General features: G+C 41.2%; 1 protein-coding gene across 1 annotated transcript in view; it reads right to left on the bottom strand.

The window, feature by feature from the left end:
• plpp4 (phospholipid phosphatase 4) overlaps positions 1-20143 on the bottom strand; it is a 44613-nt gene extending 24470 nt beyond the window's left edge. Inside the window, exon 1 of the mRNA XM_053436675.1 lies at positions 20055-20143. Coding sequence (XP_053292650.1) covers positions 20055-20143 — 89 coding nt within the window. The remainder of the gene's footprint in view (positions 1-20054) is intronic.
• Positions 20144-27967: the final 7824 nt, after the last annotated feature.

Raw genomic sequence — 27967 nt, 5'->3', positions numbered from 1 at the left:
TTTGAGAAGGGATTCTTTGGGTCCAGCAGTTCTGTCCCCAGATGAACAGTTTCAATCTGGGTGGAAATAGCGCTTGAGTAATGCTCTCCCTATACAACTACATGCCCTTTAGCGAGACATTTATCACATGTCTGCTTCACTGGAGCCGCTTACTAGCTCCTCTGCAGCCTTTCAGTGTGAATCCAACTGTGGGAATGTGGAAGAGGCCGATGGCTCAAAAGACAGAGCGATCTTCTACAAACCTTTCCCACATAAAAAAATCATACGGAGTCATGTACTACAGATGTTCTTCTTCCTCGCTTCAAAGCTACAGGACAAAATATCATATACATCTTTATCGCTGTGAAAGACATGCAGCATATTACCCAGTGTGGAAAATCTGTTTGTTGGTCCGCTGATAACTATGTGTCACGATGTTTTCACAAGGGAGCAGCCTAATCGGTACCAGCTCATTTTACACCTTGCTGCGCCCGTGTGCATGATTCACTTCAGCTGGATTACATTTACGGCATGTGTTGCACACAATAAATTAAACTGCGCTAATGACACACACGATACCCTTCATGAATTACCTCCGTTTCTCCCTGGTTTGTTCTCTCTTCAGCTCTTGTTCAGACGTCAGGGACACCGGATGTTATTTTCTTTTACCAAGGAATAAAAGCGGACAGATAGAGCATAGAGCCTAGAGTATAGACCACACACACACACACACACACACACACACACACACACACACACACACACACACACACACACACACACACACACACAACACACACACACAGCTTCAAGGTAATTTAATACTGCAGTGGTCTTCAGTCACTCTGTAAGGCTTATCTTGCATCCAACCCGGAACGTCTTAATGATTTTGAGGCTCCCTCTCCCCCCAAGGTAACCATACATATAATTTATCTTCATAATATTTGCTTTGGGTTCAGAGTCATGTGCACAAACTCGCTGCCATATAAAAAAAAAAAAGTCAGTCATTGTGAATTCAATTTCTGTAACTAAAAAAGCAATCAGTAAAGCGCATAGCTCAGCCAAGTCTCAACAGTCTGCTTAAATTCAATCAAGCCGCAGCAAATTGCACACACTCTTAGATATCAGTCCCCTAAATGTGCCTGATTTCATCAAGATCGAATCATTATCCCCTGTGTAAACAGTGACGAACACAATGTTAAAGAATTGGTGGGAAAAAAACTCCCACCAATCCCATTGGGACCCAGAATAGAATGGGTACTTCCCTGACCCTTACCTTTCAACAAATTTCATGGTCATATATTGTCATTTTTTTGTGAATTCTTAGTTGTACATATACTGTATATACAGTACTATTTTGTATTGGTTGTTCAGACCTAAGCTTGACTGCTAATGATCTTTAATGTTCACAATAACAGCTTAAAAAAAAGCAGCAGAGGAAAATAGTTTGACCTGCCATGAAAAATGTAATTGGGAACAATCCAGCTGTTCACTACAGAACTGTATTTTCGGATACTTTCACCATCCCTTTGTTTGCGAGGGATGATCACTTTCATGAGCTCAAAATTAAAATGCCTTTTGGACATGAAGTAATATTCCTTCTTCTTTTGGAGAATTTGTCTGAAATCTCGTCGATCAAATCAATACTGCCCTCAAATGATTCAGATTGAGTTTTTGACTCATCTTTTCTTTTGCAACTAAAGAAAAAAATTGTTATTAAAACAAAAACTCCAATATGGCTGAGGCGTGCTTTAGGGCCTCCAGGCTCCAGACTTCAAGCACACAGTTGGAATTAATCAAGGGTTCATCTTTGATTCTGTGGATGGAAGTGCCTGCTCTTCCAGGGAATTCATTTTATTGTAATTTAGATGCCGAGATGAAATCAGTAGGAAGTGCATCATTCACAGGCTGCTGACAGCGGATGCATTTGTCTGTGTGAAGCAGGAAGGACAATGTGGATTAGGCGCATTAGTAGAGCTTGGAGAGGTAATGACATACGCTGCATGTAGTCCAGGTTATCCTGCTGGGAAATAATTGTAATCACATTGATTCAAAGAGAGAGGCAGAGAGGGTTAGATGAAGTGGCAGATTTAGACTGGTAAAAATATTTGGTTAACAGCCATAAGAGGATTTACATGTATCATTAAAAGATTTATATTACATTTGCTCTTCATTCTTTTCCTCTTTTCCAACCAGGGGTGGAGCCAGGGTCAGGGTCCAGGGGGGCACTGGCCCTGCTGAACTGCATTTGTCCTGTCAGTAGTCTTTTTTTTGTTTTCAATAAACAATTTACTTACTAACAATACCTTGCTTTTTGAATGTAAACAAACTATTTTCAAAATCTATTCAATGATGTGCGGCTTTGCTCAACAGGAGCTAAATATAGAATGACTTCAATGTGCACCTTCCTGAATCAGGAATTGTGCATATAGGTTGGACATATAATTGGCCCCTCTGAGTAAATTGAGGCCCCCCTATGGCCCCTCATTTAGAACAATCCTACATCCACCACCTCCTATTTCCAACCCGAAAACCTGTGAGATTGCAACCCTTTACGGTACAATAAATGACAGAGCCTATGAAGACAGTGAGAAGAGACAGAGATACACAATCAGAAAAGAAAAGTGTAAGAAGAAAACAGTTTTTCTACACAGACAAACTGTCATCAGAGCTCCAATGAGACTGTTGGCCTTCTGACCATCTCTGGACAAAACAGATGAGCTTTCTACGTGCCCATAAACAACCGGCCAAGAACACAGGACTGCCTGCCCGCTGCCACAGGAGTAACTACAGTTTTCAACAGCTTAATTGTGTTTGATTTGTGTGGAGACATTTTTCTGCAAACACATAGAGGCTTCCAGCGGGGCCGCACCGTTAAAGATTCATCTGCAATCGAGCAGGTCTGATGATGAATCTGTGAAGTTCTGAAGATGTGAGAAGTTCCAAGATGATGGCACCAAAACTTTTGAGTATACCTTTTCTGTGCTCAGGCGACCCAGGGTATGCCGGAATTTTCCACGTTAATTTCCACAAAGAGCAAACTACTTTATATTCTTGGCTTTAATACTTTACATCTGACCTTTTCCAACTCAGGAACTTTTTTTTATCTCTTTGTCTCTTCCCTGTTCCTCTCCATTGGAGCTCTTTAACTGGGCCAATTTATCATCACCAATTCCAATCCATCTCTACCAGATGCATATTCTAAATCTGTCTTGCACAGCCACAGCCAAGGAAATAAAACTGAATTATTTCTCAAGATCTCCCCGGCCCTCCTCTCTTTCTCTCTCTCTTTCTCTCTCTCCCCTGCTGAAACACATCACAGAGTTTAGCATTCAACGGCATCAAGAACAATATGAGCAGTTCATTTGAAAGTTCTTGATTTACAATGCACAGTGGGCAGAATCTGTGGCTGTGGCCTTGGGAATAAACACCGTCTGCTGTGCCACCGTGACAGGAAGTTAAAAAAAGTTGGGAAACTCGTCCTTAATTAGTTAGAGATGCTGCGAAGCAATATGGCATACAGATGAATGGAATAGCTTATTGGATTAATTTGAACAAAACTAATTCTGAAAGGAATATTTTGGCTGGCTCTGTGGGGATGTTTCTGTGTTGGTGTTTTCCTGCATCAGCCCATCACAGATACATGGACACAGAAGCCGAGCGTTTCATCAATACTGATCACATTATGTCGGCTAGCAGGGGATGGCTGAGCCGGAGCCAAACGCCCAGGGCCATTATAAGACAGCATTTATCCACAGGTAGAGGAGGCCACAGAGCAGAACTCGCACAGCGCCGCTCACTTAGCAGACAGCCCGGGTGACCTTCGCCTCTCAGGGGAATAGAAAAGATCACGGAGCTTTAAAACGTCCTCAACACAGAGGCACAAAGCAGCGCGCTCTGTGAGCTGCTGTGTGGATGTCTCAAAGTTAGCTCAGGGCAAGTCCTGTCCTCGGTAAGTGCTGAGGGGTTGAGCCGATTTCCTCACTTTGTCGCACTTTGCACCGGAGCTGTTCACAGGTTATGACTGGTAGGGCACCTGCTGCAATCCGGGGACACGTCCAAAAGCACGCAGGGCATTGTGTCCACTCATGTTTGATTGCACTTCCACTCTCAGGAGGTGCAGCTGAGCTACAGGCGCAAGATGTGTGTGTGTGTGCAAATATGTGTGTGTGTAGTTTAGGGACTGAAAGCGGGGAAAAAACTAGAGCGGACCATCTGCCGGATCTGGGACACACTGTGAAAAGATATTTCCCATCACATCAGAGGTAGGCGATCATCTTAACATCCACAGGTCACCCACTTCTTATTACTCCTGTTATTTAATCAAATGGCAGGGAAAAGTGACTTATAAGATTTAAAAGTCATCAGGATTACAGGTGCTGTTAAGTCCTGAGGGAAATACCCATCCTCCTCTGTTCAATGCATCCTCTGGTTCATTTACTGCTGGTAAATTCCCATTCCTCCTTTTCTACCTGCCATCAAATCAGTGTTGAGTGCTCGGGACTTGATATGTTTTATATCTAAAAATATGTATCGGTAGAAATGACAGTGAGGAAGAGAGAGAAAAGAAGTGGAAAGACATAAGAAGAGACAGAATGGTGGCGCAGACTGTTTGCTTGCTCTTTGATTCCTGGCTGAGTTATGTCCCACTGGTGGGATAACAGAAAATTGCCAAAAATAACACAAGCTAGTTTTAAATTAGAAAGTTCATCAGAAAAATGAAAGAACCTTGTGAGGATATGTCCAAAATACACTTATGTACTTTTAATCTTATCAAATAAGTAATGCTTTATGGAGAGTATTTGTTAAGTTAGAAGATTGTATTAAAATGTTTAGGTCTCTGTGTGCATTTTGTGATATCTTATATTTTGGATGAGTAAAGAACTCTGTAACAAATCTTTATCTGTAGAGCATTTCAGCTCTGCATCAGTAATAATTCCTCTCCACACTAATAGAAAACATATATCCTGTTACCTTCCACTTGCACTGGTCATGATGCATTTGGAAGGTAACAGCACTGGTGAAAAGAAAGAGGAGAGAGTGAAATCTCCTTGGACCAACGACGAGGTGGAACTCCGACAGGACATGTTTACAACATTTTGCATTCACGGCTGTTAGTCGAGTCATATAAGCACAGAATCAGTACAAGCAAATAATTTTTAAATGCTTCGATTTTTGCCTGTACAGTCTACAAAGCGACCCTGGAGTTTTCAGACTAAAAAATATTTTTTTTAACATCCACAAAAAAAAGAGAGAATAATCTCCTAAAAATATTCAACTCTGTTTAAAATACACTTTTTTGGCACATGTGTTGTATCAATTGTCAAAACTCATAGCACTGATCATAATAAGCGACCATGAGGTTATATCATTTGAGTCTGCGTTGGGTTACAATAAAGAAGTCTACTAAAAAAACCTGGTAGTGGTTCAAAGGCACATTTTTACCTGCAGTCTATTAGAAATACACTAAATGTTCTCCTCACAGTGCACATCTGATCACAGCAGCTTTCCCAGAGACGCATGATTCCAGGAGATGTGCTCAGTCACAATCGTCTCACTTACAAAAAGGAAAAAATCAGCATGATTGATAAATGAGAGCCGCAGCAGGTGAGTCTCAGTTAATCACAAATCTGCAACTTACACACTCATCACTGCCGGAAGGTTTTGCTTAAGTTTCCATTTCTTATTCTTCACAGGAAAAAAATAAATCCTGCATTTGCTATTCGTGCAAAATCAAATCTAAGTTCTCTGGCATGGCTCGATTAAAATAAAGACGACCGGATATCTGTGATTTTATAAAGCGCTGCTGCTGCAATTCGATTAGGAGCAGGACACAGTAAAAGAAGGGAGGCGACTGACATACCGAGGATACATTATTGATTTAATCATGCCTCTTTATTTCATTCGTTATTGGACCTGTGGACCAGAGCACAGCACTGCTTCCTTGACGACTATTGGGTGCTTTTGTGGGGTGTTGAATGTTTGATTGAGGATAACTGCTCTTTTTAGAAAGGTGAGTTTAAATCAGGCTATAGCATTAATCTACCTATTTGATTACCATAAACTGAAATCCTACATTTCAGGCTATTCCTTTTTTCTGAAAAGAGACCAGACTGCACGGAAATGTGAGGAAACAGAAGGGTTTAGGCCTGAAGGTGAATCTTTGTGGCTGGTTATAGCAATGGGATGAAGCCTGGAGACAGAACTGAGACCTGGGGACTGCAGGTTTGGTGCCTCTAAGGAGAAGAATATCAATTCTAATATCCATTTCCAATATAATCGTCGCTGTTCTGTGGAAAGGAAAATGTAGAGCCACCTGCTCTCGGGGGAAAAAAATCACATTAAAATCCTCATCTCAATTACAGCAAACAGCATTTTAATGTAATCATATTAAATAAATTAAATTACTGCAATGGACGTCGGACATTATGTATTTTGCCTACAGGTATCCAGTATGTATTATCCCATGCAAGTCAGAATTCTGCGAGTACAATAAATGTCACATCCCCAGCTCCGTCTCTGTTTGCGTCCGTGCTTACAGTCAGGCTCTTGACCGAGTGTGTCAGGAATGCACAGCACTGGTCCTGTCACATGCCAGGCAGGGAGGGAGGGAGGAGGGGAGTGAGATAGATGCTGAGTGACACTCTGCCAGCACCGAATTCCCCGGAGAGGTCTCTTCTCAAGTTGGCTAGAGGGGACAGAAGAATAAAATACCAGGCAGAGCTCTGGTGGTGTAGGGATACAGAGGGATACAGAGGGATAGGATGCTCTATCAGTGTTATGTAGCCGCTCAAAGAAAAGGGATGTAACAAAGTACATTTACTTTGTTAAATGGTTTGTATTTATATAAAGTTACTTGAGTACATTTTTCATAGCTCTACTTTATTGAAGTGCATTTATATTTCAGGTTCTATCACTTGTACTCAACTAAATTTTTTCAATAAATTGCATTCCATGTCAACACTGTTTTTTTATATTTACAAAAATGTATTAATAACGAGAGGGGAACTGGTTCACCGATTCAATCAGAGCAGGTAGGTAAGTTTAGAGCCCGCCTCCTTCAACAAGAGCAAAGTTGGCCAGCAGCAGCTCAAGAGCTTTGACTGAGACTCAGCCATCCTGACTTAATAGACCGTTATATTAGGGAACAGGCTACACTCTGCAAGTACTTTTAATAATTTACACTTGGGAAAAAATGCATGCCTCCGCTACCACCGCAATATTACAAAAAGCCACTTTCACTTAAAGTTTCTCAAATCTGCGAAATTCCCCATAATTCTATCTTTACAAAAATAGACACCACAAATGAAATACATATTTGGGGGCATTTTGCCTTTATTGATCAGACAGTGAGAGTGAAGAAACATAATCACTTTGTTGAAACAAAAACAATGAGTTTCAAAGGGAGATATATGATGAAGATAAGATTAGTGAGATTCTACCGATACATTAGAGGCTGAAATAAATCATCGTACAGTGCATTTTATCTGACTAGCTTCTTGCTCTTAGGTCGTGCTCAGTGTTGAGTTTAGATCTGTGCTTTGTTTTTAGTAGGACAAAAGCAGATAATCCCATCTCACAGAAATAGGAAGTGGCAAAGGGAAGCCAAATGCTCACAGCCCTCTGCCCTCTGCTCTGTGAGAGGATGTTGCCTCTCCGCACCGAGCCAGAATTCACTCGGAGGCTCAGCTGTAATCTCAGCCTCCGGTTGGGGTCAGATGTCACCTTGATGAACTAGTCCTCTTCTGCAGACCTGAAATCAGCAGGTGCTCTGGATGCATTAAATGGATCTATCACCCAGATAGACTGAGCACTGAAGTACTTTTGGAGGAATCACATCAGGGAAGATGTACGCTCCTTCAGATGTGGAATCACTGAGGTAGCTCCACAGTCAACTTTGCACGGATTCTCGAAGGAATCAGTACTTCAAGTCACATGGCCTACTTCTCCAGCTTTTGAGTGAACACGCTGATCTTGTCTGTCAGGTGAGGAAGGTGCTTGTCTCTTAGTAGAGGCTGTGGATTTAAGTCATTCAGCTTTCCAAATATATCACTGAAATAGGCCAGTTTCACCAGAGGCTGTCACTTAACTTGCACGTCAAACAAACGCTCCTCCTCCAAAGTTTCCTCCCTGAGCTCAGACACGTAACATCATTGAGCACAGCAGAATGTTTAGCTACCATCTCCTCACAAAGTGTAGGGAACTGCCGAGCTTAAATAAACCATGCTTACAAAATCAGTGAACCTCATTTAGCTCAAGGATAATCTGCTCTGATACTGGAGCTTTTCAGTGTATGACTCAGAGCATCCATTGCACATGTGGCTCTTGATTAGTGCCCGTGAACCCTTCCTCCTCCCTGCCATGGTCCGTGCACCATCCGTCCAAACACCCACATAATCCTTCCATTCAACAGGTAGTAGTCAAGAAGCTCAAAGAGCTCAGCAGACAGCACACTGTTGGCATTAAGGTCGGGCACTGAAATCAGCGGTCACTCAGACATCAGAACCTACACACATGGTCCCTACTGGACCAGATCAAGCCTAAACTGTACTGAAGTAGTTGCCCTGCTCACGGACAACAGAGTCACAACTGAAAGGATTCCGACACTGGGAAGTGCAGCCAAACGTTTAAAAAACAATTCAGTGTAAAGTGAGGAACACAACAAACCCAATGAAGCACCTGGTGAGATACATTTAAACCTGTTTATTATGAAACTGTTATTTACTATTGTTTCATTCATTATGGGATGATGCTATGTTTATTTGTTTTGCACCAATTTATATTTGTATATTTGAAGTATGAGTATACTGCAAACTAAATATGTTCAATCTAAACTTCTATTTTGCCTTGGGCAATTAAAGAGCTGTTATTTTCATGGACCATTGTTTTGTCAGCTCAGTCATACAGCGCACGTTCAAACATTTATTGGAGCTTTAGAACTGGTTTAGCTCCAACTTTAGCTCCCCCAAATGATTACACAGGGCTGAAGGGAGTGATTAGCAAATACTTGTAACCCCCCCCCCCCCCCCCCCCCCCCCCCCCCGTTGGAGCCTATAGGTGGACGCTGTGGCGGAGGAGCGGAACGAACCGCTGGAAATACTGGAGCAGCAGTGCGAGCAAAGGGGATGATGGGACATTTCTCTCTGCTTAAATAGTCAGGGAGTTCTTCAAGGTCATTTGAAATCAGTCACATAAGTGTGTGTGTGATTGACAGAAGGGCAGCTTTCACTTTTCTGGTGTTGTAGTAGTTGAATCCACAGTCAAAGCTGGGGGGGGGTGAGCTCCTCCGCTGTTGGTTTCTTTCACTTTACAATTCTGTGCATGGTCATGTCTGATGCTGTCACTGCTTTGTTGTTTCTCCGATGCGGCTTTTACAAAAGGATGTTCCTGCTGAGTTTCCGACATAAAACACCCACTGGTCTCTCCTCATCCCCCACCACTTTCACCGTGAACAGAAAAAACTAAATCGGTTTTGTCGTGTTTCCTTGACTTGGTTTTCGGTTGTCTTGTTTTTCTCAGAACCGGTGTCGGTTGTTTCTTTTCATCCCCATCAAATATATCTCCACAGAGTCTCTGTCTGAACACCAATTTCTAATATGTAGCATGGTTTGTTTATTTTTACAGGGGCGGGGATCCAATATCAAAGCATTAATTCCCACTCAATGACACGCACCTACCCTGTCATGAGTCTGTATCCCCCATAGGGGGCGTGAAATACACGTTGAGAATCGTAGATTTATCTGTGATCAGCTCAGACCAACACCTGATGTTTCTAAACAGAAGGTGCAGATAGGTGACAAATGAAAAAATAGAAAAAAAACGATATTCTATGATTGGCAGTGTTTTGATAATGGTGGTGGGGAGAGCTTTCTAAAATGTTGATCCAAACCTTTTTATTTCAATTTCTTATCCTCTTGAAGGGGATGAAGCACGGAATCATTTGTTTGTCATACTCCCAATTAAAACAATACACGTGGAAGCGTCTTCTTATTTTCTCTGCTTATTTAATCTCTTTTTAGAGAAAAATAGGGTGGAGCCATGCTGGCAGACAAAAGTTGGATCAGCAGGGAATCACCAAACGGGACGCAGCCACTGCATTAAATCTGTTCAGCCATCTCAGCTTGTCCCTGTTGTCATTGTCTCATAAGTGATCATGTATTCATAGCTACCAATGATCAAACATGATGAGTATATAGCTAGTGGTACAACTTACAGACCCTATACACCCACTGGTGGTTTAAGATATTCTGTGGACGGACATGACGTCGCCAAACTCCAAGCAATGATAAAAATGTCGATGGAATCGAAGCTAACAGGAGAGTGAGGCAGTTGTCAGTCAGTCCCTGACTAAACACACCCACACAGTCCTGGGTAGAGCAAAATTCAGCCCAAATAATAGGAAATATGTTCGTGGTTCGACTTTACACTATACACATTTTTCAAAATACACTTACAGGCTCAGTGTGCCACACAGGGATCTATTGGCAGGAATTGAACATAAAATGATACTAGTGTGTAACATCTAAATTGTTTTTTACAGTAACTTCCTTTGTTTGTAATCCAATAATCTTGCATGTACAGTATCTATCTGGTATATGCTTTGCTATAACACCTCCTTCTGAAACCTGGATTTAGTCATGTGGTTTGGGATTGTATGTTGTGTGCTTCTCTTAAGCCAAGACTGACAGAATAATGCACTAACCCTGCATACCAGCTCCCTCAGGACCATTACACCAGCAGCTTTCTAAGTGAATGATGGCTTGACCACACCTACAACTACTGGGTTCTGCCACACAAACTGGTGATACATAGAATGTATATGTTTTGGCAAGGCCTACTTCAATTAATTTGAAATTTAATGCACAACACAATGCAGTGTAAGAAAAAGTGAAAAGGGTCTGAACACTTATATGTATGATTCACCCTGCGCTGTGGCAAAAACACTGAGCTATCACTCTGGAGTGCATTTCTCAAAGAAACCACAGAGGAGTCATCAAGTAAAGAGTCTGGTCTGACAGCAGAACCCAGTGGCCTGAGGGGGACACACACACACACACACAAACACACAAAAACACACACACACACACGTCGCGATGAAGGCTTCTCCAGAAGGAAAGGGGCTTGCTTGTTTTGAACTTTGGGCCAGGGGACTGCAAAATATGTGTGTGTGTGTGTGTGTGTGTGTGTGTGTGTGTGTGTGTGTGTGTGTGTGTGTGTGTGTGTGTGTGTGTGTGTGTGTGTGTGTGTGTGTGTGTGTGTGTGTATGTGTGTGTGTGTGTGTGTGTGTGTGTGTGTGTGTGTGTGTGTGTGTGTTTGAGGGAGGCTCTTTCATCTCCTCAGCCTCTCTTCTGTCTTTGTACAGATAATGGTATGATTCAAGAAATGGCAGTTATGGAGTAGATCTAAGAATATACCTGAAAAGGGACTGTGGAGGGAAAAGTGAGGCGCGAGACATTGTGATGGGATGAGGCGTGAAAACTGTGAGTGGATCTTCCTCTCTGCTTCGACACTGAGTCTACAACTTCAAGGTCTGCGGAATCCACCCCTCTGCTCAGGGTCCACCTACTGAGCTGCAGTCATGGTTCAGATATTTCTTCTTCTACTGGCTAATGTTGAGTTTTTACAGAGCATTTGCAGACAAATAGAATGAATACAGGAATAACCATGCACAAAATATCATGCATTATATTTCTATAATACTGTAGCAATCATTCACATCTCCTGGGCTTGGAACTGATATTGATACATTTCATCAATAAAACATTGTTAAATTCTGTTTCTTGTCTCATTTGTAATGAGAGATATAAGTGCTGGCTGGAAATTAATTCATGTTTAGGAGGAAGAAGGCAACTCTACAAAATAAAGCTAACTTCAGTCAGGAAGGCTGTGTTCTTGCACATGTGTCCTACAGCATTGTTTACATGAGACTACATACATGGGAACTATACACAAGCACAGTGGCGTTTATGGTCACGGCGCTGCAATGTGATCCAAACCACTAGTGGGCGTAAAAAGAAAATAGGCTGTGGATAAAGACACAAGAAATTGAGCCAATAAGCTGCCTACCACAATGATGCACACAATCAAAATAGTGTTCAGGCTCTCTGTGCTTGATGATTTGGACCAGCCATCCCAGCTCCCCCAGAATCAGCAGGACTACCCCCTGTGTTGTCAGAATACCTTATTTTGGGTTTTAACAAAGTTCTTCCAGACTTGCCGGAAAAGTACTTCCTCTTTGCCAAGTGAGCAATCTCTTCCAAGGATGTCAGCACTATTTGATTGCCGCTGTGGTCTTTGCAGGACAAGTTGTATTGATGCTTGTAAAGGTGCACCATCGCACCAGCAACACTACAGCGACTATAAACCAGCCTTAAGTCAGATGCACAGTTCTCGCTATCTCCTTCACTATTTCCATCCAATCACAACCTGACACGCTCGCATTGAGCCAATCACCTGTCGAAGTTTAAAATGTTCTCTCTACCTGCTGTCATTCACTTCTCAGTTCAGTGCTGAAATCACTGAATGACCAATCCACCACCCCTGCAACAACTCAACTCTGGATACTGGGTCATCCTATGAACCGTCCAATCAGAAACATTCATCAGAAGTCTTGAATTTGTGCTTGATCCCTCATCACCGCCAGCAGCGTCGAGGCTCTCTGGGAATTCTCCATCATATCCAAAGCACCTGGCATCATAAGCACCAACGTCTTTTTTCTCGGTTCACAATACATTTCATCTGAATCTAATTTGTTTCTCTCCTGAGGCTAATGAATTCTCCCAGAAGTCTCTGCAACACAAGCGCAGCCTGGAAGTCAGTCCTCTCAGAAAGTCAGTGCTTTCAACTAATAAAGACGTGACGTGTCGTAGTTAGGAAACCTTCAGCAGCCATAGTAAACCAGGTGACACAACATATAGGCACAGTTTACTGATTCAGTGAGTAGACAGTTGTTCTCTTTTTTGTGTGATAGCATGAACAACATGACATTAATCCAACCACATAATTTCTATAAAATTTTCCTGAAAGATTTTCTCTTCTCTTCTTTCAGTTTTAACAAGTTTGAATCGGTTAATTTATATTCATAAATGTAAGTAAATTAAATAATAAATAAATTAAGATTGAATATATATATTTAGATTTTCTTATTAATACAGCTTTTAAAATATATTTCATGGTATTTTATTGTCTGCATGTTTTTGTCGTCAGTCAATTGTGAAGTACTAACATGAACTGTGCTTTACAATTAGTTTGAGTTTGATCGATTGATTGTGTTACATTCTACTAAGTCCTCCACCCTGAGTGAATCATGCAGGTTGCCGTCATCCCTACCCTCAGATACAACATGACCTGGCCTCTGTCGTCTTAGTAACAAGAATACAGCCCATATAGGAGTGCAATCAGTGAGTGTATACTGACCTTCGTTGTCAAGGAAAGAAAAATAAGCACACTGTTGAGTCTGTGGAAGCGTGGCGCATTCGTGAAAACAACCATCTTGTTCAAATTTTGGAAATCTTGCTTGACAGTCAGATTGAAGAAATTTCATCAACATGGTTATAATGATAAATATGCAGCTAAGGTCATGAATAAAAGAAACAACAGTGGCTATCAGCATGAAACAGGAAATGAGCACCAGGTCACAGAAAACAAAGTCTTTTTATCACCACTGTTATCGGTAACCACGATATAGCAACAGAATCAGACGTTTTATGTGTATATTTTTGTGGTAAATTCTCATCGTCTAATAAATTGGTCGACTAATAGGAACATGGCGAAAAAAGACTTGGTGTATTCCTTTAAGAGGAACTGGTGTAGCGAACAGACGGTGAGCTGCCCACAGGGAAATAAAGAGATAGGGTTGGATAGATGACAGAAGGGACGGCGAGACATAATGAGCTGATCAATTGATTGTGGAGAGTGAAATGCCAGGAGGCTTAGAGCGGTGGCACACTGAGCTGTCAGGGAATCCCTGGTCTTGCTGTGATAGTCAGCTGCCTTTGCTGTCTTTGGAATCACGGTTATTTCTGCCACATCACCTGCAGCGGTTTGCTGATCCTCACTTTCCTCCCCTCCTCTGCCTCCCCTCTCCTGCCTCCCCTCCTCTGCCTCCCCTCCTCTGTCCAGCTGCTAAACACAAATACCTCCATTCTGCTCATCTTCTTCCTTTCTTTTATATCTGCCCTGGCCTTTTGTACATTTCCAATCCATCTGATAATGCAATATCATTCCATCTTTTTTCATTGACCTCTCAGATACTAAATTTACCCGCTCACCCATCAAATCTGGCATAAAACACAGAAATCATTTAGGCTTTCAACTTTGTCTTGTCAAATTGTCATTTGTTTGTTTAGTTAAATTGAACACCCATGAATAGACTTTTCATAAGCTCCGAGTGGACAGAGTAATTAATCAGGTTGATTTTACATGATCAAGCATAACAATGGTTGCTGTCTCTTAGGACAAAGATTGAAAAATGAACAAATCTTAGAGGTCACACTCTCTGTTTTTTGTAATCCCCCATCTCTGGTGGAAAGTGTTTTCTTGTCCCTCCAGCCACAATCACTTGTGAAGCCTGTAAACGACATTGTTTTCTTCATTTCTAAGATAATGGGGGTTGCAGATTGGATGACCTGTGATTATGTGCCTCAGAGGCTGCTGATGGTCAAATAAAAATGCTGAGAGAGAATACACAAATAACGAAAAGTAAACGCATGGCAAATGAGAAGAGAAAGGCTCAAACTGAGAAGCAACACTGTGTCGATCAGCAGCATTGAGATGAGACATTTTTAAGGTTTTTGTGGATTGAGTTTAGGATAAAATGTAAATCATAGCGTAATTCATTTTATTTCAAAATGACGTAACAAGACTCCAGACTTAAAACAGAGATTATCTTTTGAGAACAAAATCGGGTGAATACACCTGTGATAACAGAATCCTTTACACTTGTCTGCTACCAGCAACAACAAACTAATTTCTCACAGCATTGCCGTTTCCACTGTCTGCTCCGATAGCATTATGGGTAATGTACCAATTGGCCCCTAAATCATTTACCTACCTACATCTACTGAAATGTAAAACTTTACTCTAACTCAATATTTCTTACATTATCGATATTTACATATATATTGTTAACAAACATCGGTTAAATTAATTCACAACAAAATATGAATATGCACATCAGAGTCGGGACACTACCTCTATCAATGTTCCTGTAAAGTCATAATCTTTAAGATGAAGTCAAACCCCCTTTTTGATCACTTTTATCTGCAATAGTCAGATTCAATGTACATTATAATCAATCTTTCTATGCATTGTTGTTTTTATTGGACATGGCTGAGTGACATTCTGAATTCGGTTGCCCAGCAAAGCATGAGGGACTAACATGAAACGATGCATGCATGTAATCCAGGTCAATTGTTTGAATTGTATTTCATTATGTGATATGAGCCTCACTGTAAACTGCACACTCTCTTTACACGACACCAGAGCTGGATTAAGTTACTGCTCATGCAAATGGAACATCCTGTCACCATTGTTGTGTTAACCACGATCAGTTATTAAAAAAGAAATGCACCTACAACCACAAAGCAACTGTAAGTTTGGGCATTTTTCTGAAACACAACAGCGGGCAGCCCCATAAATGTAACTATATGTGACTGAGTGATAAACACCACTGGTCCGCTGAATGTGTCGTGACTGGGCGAGAGTCTTTCCAAGCAGAATTTGGTAAATTTCCATTAAAAGTAGTTGTTTATAGCAGTTCCACCAGAGTTTAAAACCATGTCTCCACTTTTGCAAATTGACCTTACCCAGTCAATAGCAACATAACAGCTTTTGAACTACGGCCTTGTTAGTTTGCAATGGAGGAGCTAATGGAGCCGGCAGGAGCAGTCACAGTGAACTGTTACAGTGGATGAAGAGCTGCAGGTGAAAGGCTGTGCTCATCCAACTCCTTAGCAACCATCTCCACCAAGGATTAATGTGCAGATAACTGGGCAGAAAGAATTTACATTGTGGTTCTTATCTTTTCTAGTGGACTTCTTTATCAGAATAATATAACTTTGCTTTGGTTACACTGGTTATACTTGTTGCTTTCCTGTTTTATTTCTCAGGAAGTGGCCACTCTAAGAAGTTTTATTGTACAGTATCATTTAAGTGGACTTGATGAAATCATGGACAATGTTGCCAAACAAATTTGAAGGATTACACCTTTATTTTCAGCTACATTTTATGTTATCATCAATCAAGTAACTATAACACAATAACCATCATTTTCCTATTTTACATGTACATGTCTATTCATTTCATCCACAGACACAATGGGTGCTGATGACTCTGTAACCAATTCTCTATAAAGAGATTTTCTCCACAAAACCAGAGCGCAAGAGCCTCCATCCCTAATGTGCAAGCTCCACAATCCGCTTACTCACACACAGGCTAAGGCCTCTACTTCTCCCCAACATCTCACAAGGATTTCTGAGACATGCTCTGGACGATGTCCCAGGGCTGCAAATAAACAAGTGAGCCCAACACTATTATCAAACAATATCCAGAACATACTGTCAGTGTCCCAGTTTATTCAACCCAAACACACTGGATATTCTACAGAACTACATGTATATACTTTAACACTTTCTCCTTTTTTGTTGTTATATCAGCAATAAATATATATATCGTAGGTAAGTTTAAAGTAATAAATAATTAAACACGCAATATAGACACCAGGAAATATTAAAAATAGCAATGATTTATACAATGCAAACAGCAGTGTAAACAGCATTGCACTGCTGAAATTAAGATAAATGGCACGAACGATACTCGGCTATAAAATTGTCCATTCTGCTGCAGGCCATACCGTTTGAAAACAAATCTGTCATATTTTGTTTTGTGCCTACATCCAAAAAACAGCAGCCCTCTTCTCCAGCCAATCACTCCATCAAGAAGCTTTCAGATTGCGCTGATTGGAGTTCACAGAGGAGTTTTGGTGTCTCTCCATTTGTTCTGCCTCAGGTCTGAATCTGTTCAATCTCAAATTAGAGCTCTCTAACCACATGTTTACACTCGACTGTCATGATCTCCTCTTCTACGTGGAACCAATAATCAGATATTTACTGGAATTAATCTGCCTATTCATAAATCCAACTATGAGCTCTGGAACAAAACACACAGAAAGTTGCACACTGAGCTTGCTGATTGATTGAGGACATGATCTCTTCAACACAACCACTCAAGGAAGAAATTGCTTCTTGGTATTTGTCTTAGCTCCTGCTTGTTGTGCTCTGGATTACAAGGGAAAGTGAAATAGCATCAATCTCATTATCCTTTCTTTCTATGTTAAGTAGCTGACTGCAGAAAAAAAAGTAGTCTGTAGTTGTCAGCTTTTGTTTTTTCCACTTATATGTCAAAGATCCATTTACATTTAGATTACATTTTTTGTGTTACTTTTGAATGATGTGTGGCTCCTGGGGTGACTACCAAGCTATTCTGACAGAATGCCATTCGCGATTTGATAACTCTGGGTTGAACTGAATATCTTAGATTTGGCCTGTTGCTGAGGTCAGTGCACTTCCTGAGGCATGGAACAGGCAGGTCAGCTTGGTAACCAAACACAAATGAAATGCAATATTCCCTCTAAGGAAGTTTATCTTTGGCAAAACTTTAAATGTGAATAAACTCAGAATTCATGGCTCTCAGATTGTGTGGGTGAGTCTACACAGAATGAGTTGTATGTATTAAATTTACAATCTGCATTATTCAATCAGTGTCACAGACTAAAGAATTGTCAGACTTTGCATTAGATTTCTGACCAAATATCTCTCTCTGATGAATTCTTATCTTCTTAAGAGCTTCTTGTTGAGTCTTAAACCCTGTCCACACTAATGTGGATATTTTGTGAAACAAACGTTTTCTATGCTTCTGGGCCTCTCGTCCACTTGCAAACAAGTCACTTAAGCTCAAGATTTTCAAAATCTGTTACAATATCTGTTACTGCACTAGAGCCTTATGGAAACCATGATATCAAAGCTTATTTTGCACATGCCCAGCGATAGAAGAATAATCTCACTGAGCATGCTAACAATGTTCTTGTCTGGAATTGGGCGGATCATTGATGAAGAATTTATCGCCACTTACTGGCACACGTGTTTGAACATTTGTCACTTGCAGTGATTTTTGTGTGTTTGGTCATTATTTGTAAAACGAGGGTCGTGTGGACTGGGATTTTTTTTAAAGTATATCTGCAGTGTAGACAGAGCCTTAATGGTTCATATACGCAGATAAACCTATTTCTTTCCCTAAGATGAATCTACACTGGACTACACTTTCACAAAAAAGTGACAGTTTAATAAAACTGTATTTTACACCTCCAGTGACGAAAACTACAGATTCTAGTTGACCCCAATTATCCTGCCTTCACCTCAGGCTTGAAGGTGAGAAAAGAACAGAAAACTGCTGCCCTTCAGGGCCAGACAGAGAATCTCTCTGATCTGCTGGGCTCAACACCACAATTACTGCCAGCCCCAAAGAAATGTGTAATAGCAAAAAATCCCTCTGACAAGATACATGATTGAATGTGAAATAATGCATCTTTGGACTAATCGAATGGAATAATGGAATTAGGGCTCCTTGTTACAGCAATGTTTATCTCTATCCAGCGCCCATGCAAAAATGTCTAGACTCTGGTATCAAGATGACATGTGTGCGTGTGTTTGCGTGTGTTTAAACATGAAGACTGTTGCATTAAGCATTTGTACTTGGTCATATAGGAGAAGTATATACTGTATATGTCACTGTGTAACCAAATGAATCTCAGTTTAGGGGCACTGCTGTGAGTTTAAAGCAGATTGAGTTTACAGACAGGGCTCCCTAACAAAAACAGTTTATTAGCCTTAGTTTTCTGTGCAGGCTACAGAAGACGAAATGTGTGTAGTAAAACCCAATTCATTACAGTGATCAAGGACTTTGTGGCGGAGGCTTCTGTGGCAGAGTACAGCAGTTAGTTGATGATATGATATTTTGTGAAATTGTTTTTTTCTATTTTTTTGTGTGTGGCCTCCAGCACTGGAATACCGCAGCAAATCAGCAAGAATTATGAATATGGCAGACGCTCATAGACACACACACACACACACACACATACACACACACACACACACACACAGACATATACACACACACACACACACACACACACACACACACACACACACACAACAAGATGCCTCAATCGCTTCTTTGGTCAGATCCCTCCAATTGAGTTTGCCCATGTCAGACTCTGTAAATTTGCAGCATCATCATGTATATCCCTTTTGGTAGACCTACACCAGATAGCTATATTAATGTGCATATATATATATGCAAGCAGTTTTCTACACAATCCATATCACATGGGCAGATTTTTGGTTTTCTTTCTTGCAGAGATATTGTGAAAGCCAAAGCAAGGTGACTGCTTTCAGCTAGCAGAATTATTATTTTATTTTTTTCAAAACACATTCAGCTGCAAATTAATAAAAAACACAATCATGATGCAAACGAGGTTTAATATACCTCCAGGCTAGAAAAAGCTATTAGTCATTAATGTTGTGTTAGTTTCAAAGGCTGCACATGTGAGGAACAACCTTCTCACTGTGTCATATGCAAGTACTCTGTATAAACATCACCCAATGAGACTTCTCCTCCAGCACAATTTCGTATGGAATTGATCTCTTCACCTAACAATTTAATAATCTCTAATGAAAAATAATATTATGAGCTTATCGTCCTATAGTGGTGACACATGGTGATTTATAACATGAAGTAAAATGCGGCCGGATATTCAACTTGTTTTTTTACAACCTGTTAACGCGGCGTGTCCGCTGTCCTATAGTGGTTAAATAGAGATCTGTCCATGGTGCTGAACTGCGGCTCAGCAGAGACCTGTTCGTCCAGCACCACACCGCGGCTAAACAACCTGAATACACCACTAAGCACATGGGAAACCTCAGGCAGGAAACTGAACACACTGTCAGGATCACTGCAGACGAAGCCTCACTACATTTCTCAGGGAACAGGAAGAGAAAGAAAAACTCAGTGGTACTCACACAAAAACTCCGAAGAGCAGAACTCGGATACCAATCTCCAAAGCCAGTTCTCGCATGTTTTTCCTGCGGTCCGGAGGCGGCACGTTCATGCTTCTCAGATAATCCGCGTATTGACACGGAATGAAGGCGGCTCCGGTAACTTCTGGATGATCCTCACTTTGTATTCCACCTTGACCAAACCTGCGCGTTCCACAAGCGGCTGCTCGCTAATCACTGACGCCGCGCGTCTCCATCGCGACTCGGCCAAGCTGAAGCAGTCTGCCCTCCGCCTCCTCCTCCTCCTCTTACTCCTCCTCCTCGCCGGTGCCCGTCTCCGTTCCTCTGCCTCTGTTTCAGGCACCTCAGGCGATTTTCTTTTTTATTGCAACTGTGTGGCTGACAATCTGCTCCTCTATCGAGTCAAAGTCTCCCCCAGCTACTCCATCAATCAATTACTATAAGTGGGACGTGGGCTGGAGTTTTGTGTGAGCTGGAGAGGAGGGAAAGTGATGGAAGAGAGCAAAGTAAGGAGGGAGAGACAGTGAGCGTCACCAAGTGTGTGAGTGAGTCTCTCTCTCTCTCTCTCTCTCTCTCTCTCTCTCTCTCTCTCTCTCTCTCTCTCTCTCTCTCTCTCTGTCTCTCTCTCTCTCTCTCTCTCTCATAACATTGGAACAGGACCTCAGAGCCAGATGACTGAGTTCAGCCCCGGTGTCCAGTAATGACATACTGCTGTGAACTGAAACGCCTCTTGTCTCATCTGAAGGCAAGAGACATTGCTCCCGCACAAATAAATCCTCATAAATAATGAAGCAGTCGCAGTAAATGTGACAGTAACAGCGCAGAGAACCACCCATTTGGCGCTGTCATGGGTCTGCGCTCATTGTCACAACCATCTAACGGCTGCTGGAACTAATCCATCAACGGAGGCATTAGCCTCAACACTCAGCCAGATGCATGATATTACATTACTGTGCCAAGAGAAGGCTAGTTCAGGGGGGAACCATTGCTCCCTGTTGGCCCTTCCCCACACTCTCCAATCACACCACTACAAAGAAATCCAGCACCTCTGGGCCCATACAGCCAGACAGTGATAAAGTAGCACAGGCAGCAGCATACCTGAGCACATGGAAACCTAGCCAGCACTTCATACACTCACATGAATTTTTGATGCCCTCTAAAACTTGCCTTTTTGCGTTACCTGCCAGTCCAAAATGTGTGTAATTGTGTGTCTGAGCATTTGTAGGGCTACTGCATGTGTGTTACTGGAGAGAAGGAGAGACCATCATGGAAAAAAGCCACTGACCCAAAATATTTTCTGCTGCCTTTCTAGGTCAGATGCCTGGCAAGCTGGAAACCGACTGCAGATGCGTTGATACAGTAAAAGGTGTATTCTTAGTGGTTAGTAGAGCATCCAAGCAACATTTGTACTAAGATGACCCACGCACACACTCACAAACACACACCCAGACACACAACAGAGGTTTTGATCTGTTCTTTTGGTTCGTGCAGTCGAGTTCGAGCTAATGTGCCTGAAGTCTTTGCCAGCTCCCTAATAAGAGCAAAACAAAACAAGAGGAGAAGAGCGAGAGACGGTGGCAGGTTGGGAGGTGAGATCCAACTTCAAAGTTTCCTGGCAGCCTCAGACGTTTCAGCTTTAAGAGAGCGTTGCATGTTTTTTTAAAGCTATCAAAAAGGTTTTAACTCGCAGCATCACAGTTCTCAGGATTCACTCCGGTCAGGGAGCATCTGCACAGAACCACATAAAAACTTAATTAGAATCACTTAGTATCACCTTGGTCTCTCTGGTTAACATCAAGCTGAGTTGTTCTTGGTTGTGAAAAAACATACATAGCCTACTGTAAGATTTATGTAAGAGAGGTATATGTTTCATTTTCATCTCTACTTTAATAACAATTAGATTTTTTACATCTATGTTTCCTTGACCCGCATGCCTGATTTGTTTTTCCTTCTCTGCAGAGCGCACCGTGAGTCATACCCCCCCGAGGTTGTGAACACACTGCAAAGTTAGACATATGGCACACTCTAAAGTAGGTTGTACTTCAATGAATCATACTTGAATGCATCGTTACGGAGGATGCCTAATCACCTCCATGGGTAGGGCACATGTACTCTTCACTGTAGAGGATATTCTCTGTGACAGAGTGACTCATCATGCCACAGAGGGATTGGTCCATTGCTCCCTGAGTTCGAGACTTTATTGGACGTCTCATTGCCCTTTTGGTTAGATTTTATAGGAAAACATTCCTCTTTCGTGTTTCATATACAGTGTTATGGTAGAATGTGGGCAGCATTTTTACATGCTGATCTACCTAAGGGAGTGTAAAGCTTGATGCTGCTCAATAAACCCACCATGTGATAGCAACTCCTTTGCGGAACATTGTGTCCCGGGATGAATAAGATGTATATCTAAAAGAATTGAAGTTTATTTTAATTCAGAATAAGACAGCAGAAAGAAGAGCGCCACTATTTATTTTTCACTCTAGCAACGAGAAATCTGACTCATCGCTAGAGCCAAAATTGTCAAACATGTCTTATTATCCAACAAATCCCCAAAGTGGAGAGATACACACTCAGCATCGTAGGCATCCCTCATCCACAGTGTGGCACTCTCAATAAAAGGGAGAAGTCATCCAAATACAATTTTGGATTCTTATCACCTTCATGAACGTGGTGTCTTTTGTTATTGGCAACTTCAGATAACGAGAACAGGTTCTGTCCAAATCATCTGTGAAATGACTTCACGAACAGTGCAACCCAGACTGTGCAAAACCGTTCAATAGACAACCCAAGATTTCATCCATCCCTTTTAGAAAAGTATAGCCAAACCTTCACCTGCTCATTCTCTGCCTGGAATGTATTCACATTTTACATACATTTGATTGTGCATGTGTGGAATCATCACCCGGTTTCAGTCCAGGAGGACACATACGTTCAACGGGTCTTTTTGGTAGTTTTTCCTTGCTCCACTCAAGTGTTAAGGATAGAGGATATACAGATTTTTACCTGTCACTTGCTGTGAGGCAATAATACATCAATATTTTAGCATTTACCCAAAATGCTACACTATTGTAACAGACACACTGAAGGGGATAATGAAGTTGTCCAGCAAATCCATGAAGGTCAATAATTACCTAAAGTATGAAAACATAAACTGGCATCAAGCATCGCAGACCAAGTGAAGCTGTAGCTGTGTGTGCATTGAATTCAGAAACACTGTTTAATTAACTTTTTTATTAATTTCAATTGTAAGAGAAGAAATGTATAAAATGTCTTAATTTGAATGTAGATTCTGGCTCTAAGTTAGTAGTAAGGGGTACAATCAATTTAAAACAGGCTCTTTATGTTTGTGACATAAAAACGTACACTTTCACATTCACACAAATTCCAATCATGGTGGGGAAATAATTGCATTCATGTAAATTATGCTCCACAAACTCTGCGGGGCATTTCACTCTCAATCCTGAGTGGTTGTTAAATGATTATTTAGGTACGCTGCATGAGCAAATCGAATTCTGCCAAACAACCAATGTTTTTGTAACCTTTCTTTAATCTTTGCTAATCTTTTGTTGCTGTTTACGCTGTTTTTCTTTTTACACAGCCTACAGTGTGGTTTAAAAAGGCTGGGTAGGCAATCAGAGAGCTGCCCTAGTTAATTTCATCCAGAGTATATGTTAAACTCAATTTATTTTTGAATTAGTCTCTGGTTTAATCACTGCCTGGGAGAGGATTTTTTTTAATTACCCTAAGCAAAGAGCAGGGAATAGATCAATAATCCATTTCACTGCAATTACAGAACAGCCTGAGTCCAAAGTTCACTTTAAGTAGATTTTGATGTGGTTTGTGCAAAATTTAGTGAATTATTTCTTTAAAGATCATGGTTAAGATAATGCTCAACAAGATTCCCATGATTTACTGTGCGGTTTATGGTGAAAACACTTAACTGATAGCACATGATGAACATCCATCAATTATCTTGACCGCTTATAATTTTGAGAGTTGTGGTGGGGCTGGAGTATATGGGGTACATCCTGGGTAGGGCGCCAGGGTATCACAGGGCTGACATGGCGTGAACAGATCACACTTAATGGTCAATTTAAAAAGCTCCAATTGATCTAACTCCTATCTGCATGTCTATGGACTGTGGGAGGAAGCTGGAGGCCCCAGAGAAAACTCACACAGACATGGGGAGAACATGCAAAAGGCCCCTGCCAAAACAGGTACCCTTTTGCACTGAGGCGACAGCGCTGCCACACATGAAGATCAAAACATATATTTATATTTGGCTTGAAGCAGGTTTACATTCTGCTTACAATTTTTCATATGTTTATTGACACAAATTACTTTTTACTTAAATGTGACATATCTAAACAAGATGGAAGGCACTGACCTGTTGTGCTGAAATCAAATGTTCCTCCCGTCTGTCCAACAAAGATGTTGACACCCTGTAATGAGAGACAGGGGTTCAATTTAAGATGTGAAACACCTTCAGTGGACCAAACCACATTTTGATTAAAATGTCAGCTGTCACAAGCTCTCATAAATTGTGAAACACGCCATGGTGAGGTTTTTCTCCCCCTCCAACACACTCAACTATATTGATTAGCAGCAGTAAAACGACAATAGGTCCTGACATACAAGGCATTTTGAGTCTGATTGGTTCCTGCTTACTGCTCTCTAGTGTCTGTGGCACACTGTCAAGGGGGTCCCTGAGAACTTTCCAGATTCATCCATTAAAAGGATCACGGTATGTGGGAATTCTGTTGACTTGCGAAAATATCTTTCTAAAACATTTCTCTTGTGTTGCTCTTTCAAGAAGTTTGAAAAAAATTGTCTTAGTCAAGGTATATATGCGAGAGGGTGTCCAGAATATTTTCCATCTTGTAGCGGGGGCCTTGGCTTAGACAAAATAGTGAACCTCTGTCTAATCAGGGATGTATTTGTATTACTCTACCTGGACACATTGAATAAAAAAATATATATAATCCATTCGAATAAGATATGTGGTTGATTTTTTTTTTGTCTTTAATATTGATTCTGTGACTCAGGAGATATGCCTGCTCCTCCACTCATCAGAAGATCAGTGGTTCAAGTGTCCTTGGGCAAGACGCTGAACCCCAAATTGACCCTGAAGGCTGTACAGCAGTGTTAGAATGGTATGTGATGGAAAACTGCTGCATATAGTGGCACTGTATGAATGTATGTGTAGGTGCCTATCGGCGAATGTGACTTGTAAAGTGCTTTGAGTGGCTGATAAGACTAGAAAATAGTTGTATAAAATCTGACTATTCACAGTCCATTTTATGTGTTAAATGTTTCAAAACATGTGCAAAGATGAGAAGTCAGGTGATACAAAGATCATAATTTTTTTTTTAAGATTTCAAGAAATATCTCTTTCCTTTTAAAAAGAGACTTTTGTCCCTCACGATCTTGCTCTGTGTCTCGAAGCATAACACAGCTTGACTAATCAGATCATTATCACACTGATCAGTGCTAACGCCAAAAGTGAAATTAATAATTAATGTCAGCAATTTGTTCTGCCTTTGAAAATGACACACTGCGTTGAAATATTAAACCGCAACAAGAATAGTAAGATTCAGCTCTTTATATCTGTCCCCGGCCTACTGTGGGTTATTTTGTGTCATAATTTCTAACAGTAATGTGAGTTCTTGGAGAGCTAAAGCAGAGAGATTGCTTTACTTCTTTGAGCAGACGAGAGAAACTGTTTCAGAGCTGGAATCAGTGCAGATTTTTGGAGTGCTGGTTTATTCATGTCACGCACTCACAACACATTGAGGATGTTTGGAAGAAATGTCCATACACAGTGTCACAGTCTTCAATGCTGTTATTTACAGACAACATTTACACACATACAAAGTGTGGCCTGTCTCCTTATGACTGGCTCAGGTGCTGCAGCTTCCCATATGAGCAGAGAATTTCATGGAAGTGACAATATTGTCATTGATCAGTCCCTTAAACACCTAAAGCAAAAAAATCCTTAAGATTCTAGAGGGGATTCCAAATTCCTTATTTAAACAAGAGCAAGAGAAAAAAATATTGATTTACCCTTGAGATGTAGCCTACTTTCTTGTTTTCTGAGAAAATGTATTGATTCACCAAGGGGTGCTTTGTGGAGTACATAGTCTACGATTTACTGGTGATTCCACATCATGTTCTCCACGTCTCCATGGCCATGTCACCCTGCCACCACTCTCTATTGGAATTTAGACAACTATATACAGTGTGTCTTGTATACAGTATACTTCTACATGAAGTTAACATCACAACCTCACTTTGGGTACATTTTTATTTCATAATAATCACTCCTAAGTATTGCTTTCTTTTAAATGGGAAAAATACAAATGAGAAATGCACCAAACTTTCTGACCTTCCAAATGAAATATTGCTCATAATTGTTATCACCTATTTAATTCATGCTCCACTAGCTTATTCACCGGTTGCCTGGCTACCAGCTAACTAGGATCGCCAAATCATATTCAAGCAGGTGAAGAGTGCTGCCAGAGACACTTCTCACTCAGCTGACACCTTCCTGTCAGCCCCATCCACACATCCACCCTCCGCCATCTACACGACAACTAGAAACAACCCCACAGTTATGATAGTTATGAACACAAATATTTCTCCTAATAAGATTTTGTTGACGACTACAATCACTGACTAGACAAACGTTCTTGATTGAATTACTTTATTTAAATATTATACACACACAAACTACTTCAGTCACATACCATTCATTCACTGTCAGCTCAGGCGTCAGGAGCAATTTGGAGACTTCACCATGCAGACTGACTTTCTGGTTCAGGGTCAACCCGCTATACCTCAGCAGTCACAGAAGCCCCAATGTTTGTGGGTAATTCTTAAGAGACAGGGTTATTACTAGAAATTCTAATGAAATAATATAGTAGGCCTTAGGATGTAAATCTGTTTCAAGTCCTGTTTTGTGTGGACTGTGCACTCACCATTTCTCCTGAGCATAATCTTTATTTATGCACTTTTCAAACAAGAAAAGTCGTTCACCAAGGACGGCAATCTAAGCAATAACTACTTTGCATCATAGTTTATAAATGAAATGTATAATAGCAGGGTCACCCTGACTGTCTTGTTAGCAGAGTTTAATCTGCAAGGGCGTGAAAATACCGACATTATCAATCTTCTTCTTATCAATCGACTTCTAACTCTACTATTGAACATCAAATTGATATTTTTAGATTGTGCTTGTAGATGACCCTTTGCATACTACATGTAAAGTATTATTGGTCTTATGACATTCTCATTATACAAGATGTCCTTGGCCTTACGTGTTAAGGTGGAAGTCAGGTTCGGACCCCGAAGCAGACACAGACGGGTAAATAGTTGGAGGAAGAACAGAGTTTATTAATGTGAAGGCAGGTGGAGGTTGGAGCGGCCGGGTGCTGGCTGGCTGGGTGATCCGGGACGAAACCAAGAAGTGATGCTGAGCAGAGAGTCACCAGGAGATTCTGCGTAGGAGGGAAACACAGGTTAGGGGGTATCCATAGGCAGTAAAGGAGAGCGCTTCTGCAGGGCACATGATACCATAGAGTAGTAAATAATCCGGCACTGAAGTGGTGGAAAGACCAGGCCTTTATGGGGTGGATGATGAGTAGAGATTGATTGCAGGTGTGTCTCGTCTGTAGCGTCCAGAGCCAGCCACGCCCCCTGCAACAACCAACCTGCACAGGAAGGAGGAGACAACAACAAAACCACAACAGTACACACAATCCTCACATTACGTTGAGATCTGGTGAGTAAACTTGCTTCGGTGCACGTGACTCTGGTCTTTCTGTCTGAGGTCTGAATGCATAATTTTACCTTTCAAACTGCAATAAAAAATAAACATCTCAATTTCCTTTAAATAAGCAGAGAAGAGAGATACA

This window comes from Pleuronectes platessa, chromosome 12 (assembly GCF_947347685.1).
Source record: "Pleuronectes platessa chromosome 12, fPlePla1.1, whole genome shotgun sequence".
Taxonomy (NCBI): Eukaryota; Metazoa; Chordata; class Actinopteri; order Pleuronectiformes; family Pleuronectidae; genus Pleuronectes; species Pleuronectes platessa.
This window is presented reverse-complemented; position numbering and strand designations above follow the sequence as displayed.